At 44.3% G+C, this 12016-nt stretch overlaps 1 protein-coding gene across 2 annotated transcripts in view; it reads left to right on the forward strand.

The window, feature by feature from the left end:
* The window catches only part of Adpgk (ADP-dependent glucokinase), a 27440-nt gene continuing 15424 nt past the window's right edge, over positions 1-12016 (forward strand). The window contains 2 exon segments of one of the 2 annotated variants that reach the window (NM_001100723.1): positions 1-271; positions 6587-6812. In NM_001100723.1, coding sequence (NP_001094193.1) covers positions 39-271; positions 6587-6812 — 459 coding nt within the window. In that variant the 5' untranslated portion in view covers positions 1-38. 2 annotated transcript variants of the gene reach the window in all.

Raw genomic sequence — 12016 nt, forward strand, 5'->3', positions numbered from 1 at the left:
AAAGGATCTCGTAGTCTCCAGTGCGGCAGTGTGTCCACATGGCGCTGTGGCGCGGCTCTGCGTGCGCCGGCTTCCTGGCGCTGGCCGTGGGCTGCGTGTTTCTGCTGGAGCCGGAGCTGCCGGGCACAGCGCTACGCTCGCTCTGGAGCTCGCTGAGGCTGGGGCCCGCGCCAGTGCCCCCGGGATCTCTGTCCCCAGAGAGCCGGCTGGCGGCCGCTTGGGATGCCCTCATCGTGCAGCCCGCCCGGCGCTGGCGCCGCGTGGCTGTGGGGTGAGTGCCTGCGGGGCCTGTCTGTGGCTCTGGGCCTCCCCGGGAAGTGGGCGCGCTCCGGGGTCCGCCCGGGACTCGGTGGTGTCCGGGTTGCCCTCTTGGCGGAAAGTGTCGGACGTGTGAGACGAACCTTTTTCGTCATCGCTGCAGGGATAGTCAGCATATTTACTCTCGACTCGCCCTGCTCTTCTCTTGTCGGTGTAAAACCAATCAGCTCTCATAGCCTCTTAAATACAACTCAACCTGTCAGTTGTATTTTTTGAGGTTTCTCCGTTGTCCTGTCTTTCAGCCCTTACTGCCAACTGTTCTCAGGTGGTCACGACGTTTGGGCTTTCCTATTTTTCTAGTACCCTTCCTAATGTACTTAAAGCTGAATGTTTCTGTCTCTAGCTGTTGACTTTATTTCTTTACGTCATCCAGTCTGAAGACAACTCTACAAAAACTACGCCTTTTCAAATTCAACATTTTTTTTTGTTAAGGTTTCATTATCAGCTCTCTGCGCTTTTCGAGTTTAGCACGCCCTTCTCGAAACTATTTTCTTCCCCATACTAAGTGGTGGTTCATATTTTTAAGGCTCTCTCAAATCACAAATACTCCTTTCTTTGTGAAACTCACAGAAATGTAGTTATTTTTTTACACTAACCTCAGTCCCTCTTTCAGTTAGGCTTGATTTTCTTGTCAAGGACACCATGCATCAGCAAAATTTTTTGTGATGTTTTTCTTTAGGTTGGAGTTGGTTGGTTGGTTTTTTTGGTGGGTTGTTTTCGTTTGGTTTTTATGTTATTGTTGCTGTTTCTTTTTTTGAACTACAGCCTCCTTGGCTGGTCTGGAACATAAGGAGATCAAGAATGGCCTCAAGCTTAGATCTGCCTGCCCCTGCTTCATATGCTGGTGTTACATGCACAAGAGGCCTGTGCAAAAACACACCAGTCAGATATTCTTTTTTGTTCGAATGTTGTAGCTAGGTGGAGTAAAGCAAAGTTGACCTGAGTCAATGAAATAATCATATTTACCCAATATATTATGTTAGCTTATATTCAAACACAATACAAACCTATGCATTGTGTATCTCTTAACTCTTTAAAGTTCAGTCTCTTTGCCTACCTCATATCAGATTCTCCTCCTCTTTTCTTCCTTCTCTTCCTCCAACCCCCCTCTTCTTCGTGTATGTGTTTTTTCCATGCAGTACCTGTAAAGACCCCCCTCCTCCCTGGAACTGCAATTGTGGACAATTGTGAGGTGCTACAGGGGTGCTGGGATTCAAACCTGGGTCCTCTTCAGGAGGACCTGCTCTTAACCATAGCACCATTTCTCTAGCCTTCATTATCAAAGTCTTATTTTAAGATTTAGAATTTTTAAACTTTATTTGTGTGGGAGTGGGTGTGTTCACGTAAACGCAGGTCCCCTTGGAGGCCAGAAAAGAGTCTTGGATCCCCTAGAGCCAAGTTACATGTGGTTGTGAGTTACCCAAACTTGTGCTAGGAAATGAACTCTGTCCTCTGGAATAGCAGCCCCTGTTCTTAACTGCTGAGCCATCTCTAGCCCTTATTGTCTAATTTTGTTTCTTTTTTTTTTTTAATCTTAATTTTGTTTTATTTTAAAATTATTTTTATATACTTACTTTTCTTCTAGACAGAGTTTCTCTATGTAGTCCAGGCTCTCCTGGAACTCATGCTATAGACCAGGCTGGCCTCAAACTCAGAGATCCACCTGCTTCTGCCTCCCTAGTGCTGGGATTAAAGGCATGGCTTTATCGGGCTCTTGATCATCTTTCTTTGAGCTATGTCACATATGTGCTGGGCTCTGAGGGTGTATGTATGTATGGAGGAAGCCAGGTCTGTGCTGCTGGAAGCAGCTTGGGCTGCTAGAACAGAATAACTCGCACTAGTTGCTTAAAATGACAGACTTTCTGGTGACTGAGCCTGAGTCCCAAATCAAGGTGCCAGAGTGGTTTCTAAGGAAGCTGATTTCTGGGGATGCCTTTCTTCCTACCTTGCAGCTAGGCAGCTACAGGTGTTCTCACATGCCTTTTACTGTATAGTTCTCCAGAGTGATGTCTCCTCCTCTTATATGGACACCATTCCTGTTGGATTAGGGCCCACCCCCAACACCCATTTAACCTTAGTCGCTTCCTGAAAGACCCTAAAACCAAATACAGTCACGGAGGACTGGGGTTTGTCTCGGTTACTTTTCTGTTGCCATAACAAAGCTCTACAACCAAAGCAAGCTGTAGAAGAAAGCGTTTATGGGGGCTTACAGTTCCGGAGGATGAGTCCATGACCATCATGACAGGGAGCGTGGCAGCAGGCAGGCAGGTGCTGTAGCAGTAGGTGAGAGTTTATATCCTTATTCACAAGCCGGAGGAAAATAGCTACCTGGCAAGGGCATAGGCTTTCGAGACCTCAAAGCCCACCCCCAGTGGTGAACTTCTTACAAGGCCACACCTACCCTTCACAAACAGTTCCACCAACTGGGTACAAAACATTTAAACTTATGAACTGATAGGGAGCATTCTCATTCAGACCACAGGATTTCCATACAACAATTTGAGGTGAGGTAGGGGAGAGAAATTGTCCATAACAGTTGTGAAAAGTGCTGTCTGTGTTCAGCTGCCAATAAGAGCAAGGCACTCCAGCTATTCCAAAGAATTACTAATTCCTCCCAGGACGGGGTAGTAGAGAAAGCTCTAAGAAGATGTTCCATTTTCTGTTATATAATAATAAATCACCGCAAAATGGAGTAATTCAAAACAGCCATAGCTCATGATCTTTATTAGTCTGAGTTATGATTGGGTTCGTCTAAGCAGTTGTACCTTGGAGTTCTATATAATAGGATGGTGGCTGGGACTAGATTTATCATTAAGATCAGTCAAGGCTAGAACTTCCACTGAGGTCTTCCACCTACAGGAGCCATCTGCTAGTTGTTCCATTTCTCACAGCAGGGAGACTAGGCAAGGAGAATGTCCAAAGAGGAACAGACAGGTAGCTTACTGTTTTATGATTTAACCATAGGATCAGATTTCCCAGAGTCTAGTTTACCAGGTTTTAATGGGAGGGCACTCACTCCTCGGTGGAAGGAATATCAAAATTACATGATAACTAGACCATGTAGATGGGACATCTTGTTGAGACCACCATAGAAAATATAGTCCATAGTTAACTTGTAGAACTAGAGGGAACAAAAAGGTTTCTTCAGGTCAAGGCAAGAGACCAGATACATGTACTGAAGAACTGAGTATGGGAGGTTTACCGTCTGGCAAGAGTCCAGGGTAAAGAAACGATGCAGAGTCAGGTGTGGTGCACACCTGTGATTACAGCTCTGGGAGTTGAGGCAGGAGTGTAAATGTTGGTGGTTTTCCTCCTGGCCCCACGCTCCACAATAACGACTCTGAGACTCGTACTTATGAACAGCTTGGCCATAAGCTTTGGTTTGTCCTCCAACCAACACATAAATTAATATCCCATTCTAATCTTAAGTTCTACCACCTGGTTAGTTACCTGTCTTCAGCTCTCACGATTCTGTCCTCCATGTTCTTTGGCAAATACACCCACCTGGCTCCATCCCAAAAGCCCTTTCTCCCTACCAATGTCCCACCTTCTAGTCTACCCTTTTTACTGACAATACATGTTATTCTCTCTTCACTGGAAGATTGTACGACTGGGGCCATCGTGGACTACATTAGCAAGATATAGAGAAAGAGATTGCTGAGAAGGGGATCTCCGAAGGTCTTTTTTTTTTTTTTTTCCGGAGCTGGGGACTGAACCCAGGGCCTTGGGTTGCCTAGCAAGCGCTCTACCACTGAGCTAAATCCCCAACCCCAATCCGAAGGTCTTTTGATTCAAAGTAATGGCAAAGAGCTGTGAAGGTTTATAAACAGGCAAATGCCACTAGGTTTCTTGTTGAGAATTTCTGATGGGAATGGAAAGTAGCTCTTTGAGCAGCCATTTTAACCTGTTTTAACTGCTTAGCACCTTTTGAAGTGTAAAGGCATTGGGGATGTGGGGGGAGCAAATGTACCAGAATTTAATTTTGGAGTGGGAATGGATTATAGTTTGACACACTGATAAATTTCTCACTCAAAACACAAAATTTAGTGTAATCAGTAAGGCAAGCTGTGTCTGGACACCATGGCCCTGGTAAAGAGGACATTGTAGGGCTCCAGTAAAGGGAGGAAAGAACCCAAACCATTGTCAGTGGAACTGGAGGGTAAGTTGGCAGTTAAGGGAAGCAGGCCCTCCATACGAGGAGGAGCAACTTCATGAGGCAGATGGTTCCAAGTATTACCAGCACCACAGATGATTAAATATCTCAGAAATACTGCTTCCCCATGCTCACACAGCCATGGATGTTAGAAGTACAGTGTAAGACTGGTCTTTGCCACCTCTGCATTCATGGTCACACCCAGTGACATAGTAAGGGACAGAGGAGCAGATGGTGAAGGCAGATAAGCTAGACTTGAGTGGATGGGACTACATGTTCTTGTGGATTTCAGATGAAATGGCTTCTGAGAATGAGGCTGGAGTTAGAACTGGGCTGCATGTTTTAAGATGTCAGTACTTAAGTGGAACATGCCTTGACTTGCTAGGAGTGTAACTCCTCCCTGCTTCTGAGGTGGGGCCTGGTCCCTACTGCTTATAGGATAAAATGAAGCCCTTCACGTTCACTCCGAATCTGTCTGCTCTGAGCTCTGCTCCCTTCCTCCGAATTCTCCACTCTAGATCACCATTCATGTTGTGTCCTAAGACATGATTCTTTCACCCACAGCTTTGCATTATGTGCCCCTACTCGGAATTTAATATCAGATAAATCTAGCTCTGAATTAAGTTGCTCCGTTCTGAAACATGAATCTCTACTGTAGCTTTTCTCAGCTGGAGCAGTGATGACTGGTTACTAATTACTGATCTCGATTGTTTCTAACTTTGTGTTCCTTATCTGAAGAACCTTCCTAACTCAGAAAGAGACACCGTCCAGGCCAGAGCTTCCCCCACCCTTAATTCTTTTCAGCTAGATAGCTTGTAGTTATGGTTAGTCCTTGTAATGTGTGAGGAAGAGAGAGTGTTAATGGTAAAAGGAACCTTAGGAAACATTTCACAAGAGGATGCAAGGGGGTGAGTGGTGAGAAAGTGTCCTCATCTTTGAGGTGCTTCAGGTTAGGAGGAAGAACTCTGCTTCCACCTGAGTCTCTGCAAACAGACCAGGAAGCTCGGGCTTCCAGTGCATTTCCGACCTCCTTAGGAAGACGTTTGGCATCTTTGACCTGTTTGGTCCCTGATTGTTCATGTGTGTTTTCTCCATATTATGTATTACACAGCCATTTACACGTTTTGAAATTCTACTCCCCTATCAAGTGAGCATGATTTGTACTCTGTTAGCTTCTTTCCTTCCATTTCCTCTTCGCCATGAAACTTAAGCAGTGGGCTTGTTGATGTTGATGTTGCTGTTAGGTTCAGAGGAAGAGTCCCTCACTGATGACAGGATGTGACAAGTACACATGGTATCTTCCCATAAGTAGATGGCACTAACATTTCTTCTGTAAGTTTTAGGGGTGTGTCTGTGTGTCTGTGTGTCTGTGTGTATACGTGTACCAACACATCCAGTGTCTTTTCATTCTGAAACAAGGTCTTGCTAAGTTGATGAGACTTTATAACTTCATACCACCAAGCAGGTGATGCTGTACTTGTTTCTCACCAGCCCTTTGGAGTGCACAGACTGGTTCTGTGAACGCCTGTCCAGTATGGAGTCACTACAAAGCCACACAAGCATGCCCAAATCTTCAAAGCCACACTCAGTTCCAAGATGCAACTTCAGCTCGGAGTGTTCAGTAGTCAGCTCATTCTGACCAATGTCCTTTCTTGTTTTCGGAGGGAAAATGTCTTTTGACAAGAACTTTATTTTGTTTCTTAATGTATTAACTCTTTACTGTAAGTTAACTTGTATCATTACTTTTTTCTAGACAAGGAAACTAAGATTCAGAAATTAAAGTGACTTGCATGCAAACAGCATAACTCTACCAGCATCTTTTCATAAATTAATTTTTGTTACTTTGATATTGTTATTCTGAATGCCAAGCCTTCTTAATTTGTAACTGGCAATAAAAGTTTGCTGGACTCTTGAAAGGAGTTCAGATAAAATTATGTAGTTCAGTTAAAATTATTCTTTAGCTACATGATGTTTGCTTTATTGCTCTGGTATCAAACTAACGACACAGCTATTTGCTGTGTGAACGCAGTTCTTCCAAGCTGGTCTGTAGCTAAAACCGAAGTTGGTAGCTACCCCTGTATTTTCAGTTCCCTTTCATCTTTCCTGTTCCTCCAGAGTCAATGCCTGTGTGGATGTGGTCATCTCTGGCGTGAAGCTCCTGCAGGCACTCGGCCTAAGTCCTGGGAGTGGAAGAGACCATGCTGTTCTACACTCAAGAAGTGATCTGGAAGAAGCCTTTGTCCACTTCATGGGGAAGGGAGCTGCTGCTGAACGCTTCTTCAGTGATAGAGAGACCTTTCATGACATTGCCCAGGCTGCATCTGAGTTCCCAGGAGCCCAGGTCTGTCCCACTCAGCAGTGATAAAGCTATGTTGAGAGTGCAGTGGGTGGGTGGGTGGAGAAGAGCCATTTTACAGGGTTCTTAGAAGTAGCTTTCTCTTCCAGTGTAGGGTGAGATAGTGATCCAATTCTATGGGGCTTGTCCTTTTTGTAAAATTTTGTGTTGGGCTGTCATTAATTTTACTATTTTTACTTAGATTTCTATTCTGGGTCACCCTATTGGTCACCCTCCCAGAACCCCCTCACCTTTTGTTACGAGACTAAAGGTCGGAAGCATGGTTTAAGTATCTATTAACAGTAATTTGTTTGGTTTGGTTTAGTTTGGTTTTGGTTTTATTTTTGAGACAGAGTTTCTCTGTATAATAGCTCTGGCTGTCCTAGAGCTTGCTTTGTAGACCAGGCTGGCCTCAAACTCACAGAGATCCATCTGCCTCTGCTTGGCCAACATGCCAGGCTGTTTGCAGTAATCTTAATATGGCTGAGTCCTACCTAAGTTAGAGAAAAAAGGTAAACCCACAGAGATCTAGATCTAAAGCCCTGTGGGAAAGGGAGCTGGGAGTGTCTTCACCTCTGTTTTGTTTGTCCAGATCAGGGTGTTTCAAGGGGTAGAGGTTACTGACTGTTTAGAGTGGGTAATGCTCTGTAAGAAAGGCTGTCCTATGTGCTATACAGTTGTTAGCAGTCTTTTGCTTTGGGTCACCTAGTGCAAGGCTCTGTTCCCCACTTGTGATGGCCAAAACATCTCCCTCTCCTGTGTTTCCTATGGGGAAGAGGAGGGCAGCAAAATCATCCTGGTTGCAATCTCTTGCATAGAAGAACGGCGGGGGTCAGGGGGGGAATGGGGAGCTGCTAAAGAAATTCTGTTGCTGCTCTAAGTTCCTGTTCAGTCTGTAGAAACATAGAGTTTACCTTTCAAGCAAGTTTCTTGGTTTAACACTATTAGGTTGAAAACCTTGTTTTGAGAGCCACTTGTTTATAGAGCAAAACATAGTAGAGACAGAGGAACTTCAGTGGTTCCTAGCTCACCTGTAATTATAAACAAAATCCTGGATCCTGCATGGTAGACCCACAGCATGTGGTAGAAAGGTCAGTACTAGAGTTGGAGATACAACCTTAGCTCTCCCATCTCACCAGCATGCATGTCCTCACCTGGGGATGAGGTCTGGTTCCAATTTCTCTTATCTCAGCACTGTTAGACCCCAGGTAATTCCTCCTCTTTATGTAGGACCTTCCTTTTATACAAAAGAAAGGTCTTACATAACTTAGAGCCTGTAGTTGTAGCTAGTGTAAAAGGAATGAAGAATTCTCACTAGCTCATATAAAAGACACACAAACCGGTATTTTATTTACAAGCTGTAAGCCTAGATTGAACTGGTTTTGGAGCTATGCTAACTTACACCCTAGCCATATATCCCTTGTTACTAGCTGTTTCTCCTGGCCACGTGCTCACAGTTCCTCTCCTCTCATGGGGGCTTCCTCCTCTCTGTCTCCTTTCTTTACCTGCAAACCACTTCCCCCCCGCAACCAGGTAACTGAAATCCGGATTACTTCTACCTACCTCCCAATCACAGACTTTAGCCAGTTAACTTGGGGAGCAAGGTTACACAGCATATTTGTATGTGAGGATCTTGGGGCACGGGGGCAACCAGATCTTGGGGGCCAGTATTTAGCATCTGAGTACATAGCACCAGACCAGCCCCTACAAACTAGGAAGTTGTTAGTACATTTTTAATTGGTCACAGCCACAGGCAAACCTTGGTGACCACTTTTTTTTTTTTTTTGGATGACTTTTGAGAGCTAAATCTCTTTTGTCTTTTGAAATAGTCAGCTTGACCATTAGAAATGGGCCAGATATTAGCCAGTCAAGTTTCTAAAGGGGACAGTAATTTGTCATCCTGACAGCTAAGCTTAGTAGCAAGACTCCTCTCAGGAGAGGACCTTAGTTGTGGTATAGTAAGTCTACCAGTCTGTATGAGCTTGGTATTTAAATGTTTGCTTTGTGTGTCTTCTGCTTTGATGAGGGGGTGGGGGGAGTCCTACAGAAAATTAATTTTGCTTTTTTGGTGGTCCAAATTTTTCTAAACATTGTAAAACTGTTTTGCTCAGTTTCTACTGATGCCTCAGTTTGATACTGTTTTATATTACCATCATTTGTAAGACTGGTTGCCAGACAACCAACAGATAAACCATCCTATGAAAACCAAGTGTCCATTTTGTACACATCCTAACATTTTCCCCAGATTTCATAGTAAAATCCTGTATCCATTCTAGTTAAGAAAAACAATAAATCTGACATGTAGGCCAAATGTAAGCTACATATCACAGAAAGCTCTAAATTTTTATGAAGAAAGCTAACCCTGTCCTGTCTAAACAAGAGATTGATTGGCCCAGAGCGTGGGATGAGAGTGGCAGCCAGCATCTAGAATAAGTTGTTCAGTCTTTGCATGGGTTAAGGATGGTGTCTTAGGGTTTTACTGCTGTGAGCAGACAGCATGACCAAGGCAAGTCTTGTAAAGGACAACATTTAATTGGGGCTGGCTTACAGGTTCAGAGGTTCAGTTCATTACCATCAAGACAAGGGCATGGCAGCATCCAGGCAGGCATGGTGCAGGAGGAGCTGAGAGTTCTACATCTTCATCTGAAGGCTGCAAGCAGAATACTGACTTCCAGACAGCTAGGTTAAGGGTCTTAAAGCCCACACTCACAGTGACACACCTACTCCAACAAGGCCACACCTTCTAATAGTGCCCCTCCCTCCACTCCCTGAGCTGAGCATAGACAGAGAGACAGACAGAAAGGTGGAGTGTTGCTCAGGGGAGCTTCTCAGGCTTCTTAGCTTCAGAATAGAGCAGCAACTGGACTGGCTGTTGCTCGGGTTTCCAAGGCACCCAGATCCATGCTTAGCAACATGAGTACCAGATGGAATTGTCTGCCTTCTAGATGAGAGCTGCAGCACGGGGAGAGCAGCAGTTGCCCTATGTGAAGGTCTTTGTCCTCGAGTGTTTACTCCCAGGGTATTTCCAAAGACATCAGTGTGTTGAGTTCATCCTTTCTCAAAACTCAGCAACAAACATTTATGTAGGCATATTCTAAGAACAAAGTGATCACTCCCTGAGGAGCTGTTTGTGCCTCAGATGTTTATCACCCAAGAGTTGGAGATGTATTAGAGGCTGCTCAGGTTAGATGGGAAGAGATCTATAATTCTGTCTCGGGAAAACCATTTTGGAGGCTAAGATGTCAATGGGGAAAGGGAGCAGGGACAGTGTCATACACTGTTGGAAAGGATTCAGAGCCATACCTAATACAGAAGGGGAGGTGTCCTAGTCAAAGGCCCAGAGAACAGAAGAAGGCTCACTTGGAGAGGTGCAAGCAAGGGTGAAAGGTCAGGACATGGCAGAGTATAGATGGGAGAGAAAGCGTGGACTGAAAGCAGAAAGGCTCTAAACACCCTCTTACACCCTCATGAACGGTGTCAGTGTCAGCCCTCTGTAATGCTAGTCACACCTGTATTCATTTCAGACACTGTCACTTTTTGTCCTTTATTACACATCCTCCTTCAGATCGTTCCTTGTTGTAAATCTCACATGGATTTAACAATGAGAAACAGAGGCAGCATAGCAACGTGCTTTGCAGTCCATTCCTAAAGTGAGTAACAGATGTGTAGAATACAAAGAGATGATGAGATTCATTATTGCTAATGCACACCTTTTGTTGCTAAGGTAACTTGTAAACTGAAAAATCTAAAAGTAAAGTTTGTACTTTATGCAATTATTTACACTTACCGTAGAAGCTGAAATTAAGCTGGATTGTTGGAGAAACTAATATCATTTAATTAAATGCTTATAGCTGGAATTTATGCATGTATATTGGAATCAAACAAAATAAAGGTTACCTGTATTCTGGACATTGAGTTAAATAAAATACGTATTTTTAAAGTTATATTATAAGTTGATTATGATTACTGTAATCAGGTATGTTGATTCGTGCCTGTAATCTCAGCACTTTAGGATGCAATGCAGGAGGATTTCTATGAATTTATTTGTTTCCTTACTCTGTGTGTGTGTGTGTGTGTGTGTGTGTGTATGGATGTATGTGAGTACACTGTCATTGTCATCAGACACACCAGAAGAGGGCATTGAGCCCCATTACAGATGGTTGTAAGCCACCATGTGGGTGCTGGGAATCGAACTCAGGACCTGTGGAAGAGCAGTCAGTGCTTTTAACCACTGAGCCATCTCTCCAGCCCTGCTATGAGTTTCAAGCCAACCTAAGTTACATAGCAAAACCCTGTGTCAACCACTTCCCTATTCCCAAACCCCACAAAAATAAGTTACACTTTAGAGCCCAGAAGGATGATGCATGCTCCTGATCCCAGCACTCAACAGGCAGAGGAATAAACAAATTAAACAATAGAAAATACCTAGTTGCATTTTAGGACTGGGGATACAGCTAAAAGCACTCCCCTAGCATTCCCAGGGCCTAGGTTCAAACCCCAACCCCTAGAAGAGAATGTGTTCATGTATGGAATGGTATGGAGGAGGAGAATGGCATAGTCATCTGCTCTTTTAAGGAATCATAATGTGTGGTCGAGCCATACTTTTTGTGGGTTTTGTTATCTGTTTTAGCTACCTAGACGCTCAGGGCCAAATTTTATCTAATTCAGACAATCATACTAATTTTCATATTTATTCTCTCCACCTTTCCTAATTATTCCTTGTGTTTCTGGGTTCTTTTGGTTTTGCTCTGAGATGAGATCTCTATGTAGCTCTGGCAGTCCTGGAGTTTGCTTTGTAAAAAAGGCTCACCTTGAACTCATATAAATAAGCCTGCTTCTGCTTCCTGAGTGCTTGGATTAAAGGTTTGGACCACCAAGCCTGGTTTTGTTTCTGTTTTGCCAGGCTGCACATCTGCCTCACTGCTGGGGTGCCCTGAGTGCTGCCAGCTTGCCGCTCAGGAGAGGCAGAATGAAATCCATAATGGGGGGTGGGGGGACGTCCTCAGCCTGTGTTTTCTGGGGGTAGGAAACAGCAGTCTGGGATATTTGCTGCAGTTCCTGGTCTCCTGTGTACCAGGGCGCTACCAACCTATCAATGGGAGTTGGGAACAGGGTCCTTGGTCCACACTTCCACTAAAGGCGCCCACTTGCCAGGCAGAAAGGGGAAGGACAGAGGTGGAACCTGTTTAGATTCTAAATGAGTGCTGAGA

The sequence above is a fragment of the Rattus norvegicus genome, chromosome 8 (assembly GCF_021556685.1).
Source record: "Rattus norvegicus strain SHRSP/BbbUtx chromosome 8, alternate assembly SHRSP_T2T, whole genome shotgun sequence".
In the NCBI taxonomy this organism is placed as follows: domain Eukaryota; kingdom Metazoa; phylum Chordata; class Mammalia; order Rodentia; family Muridae; genus Rattus; species Rattus norvegicus.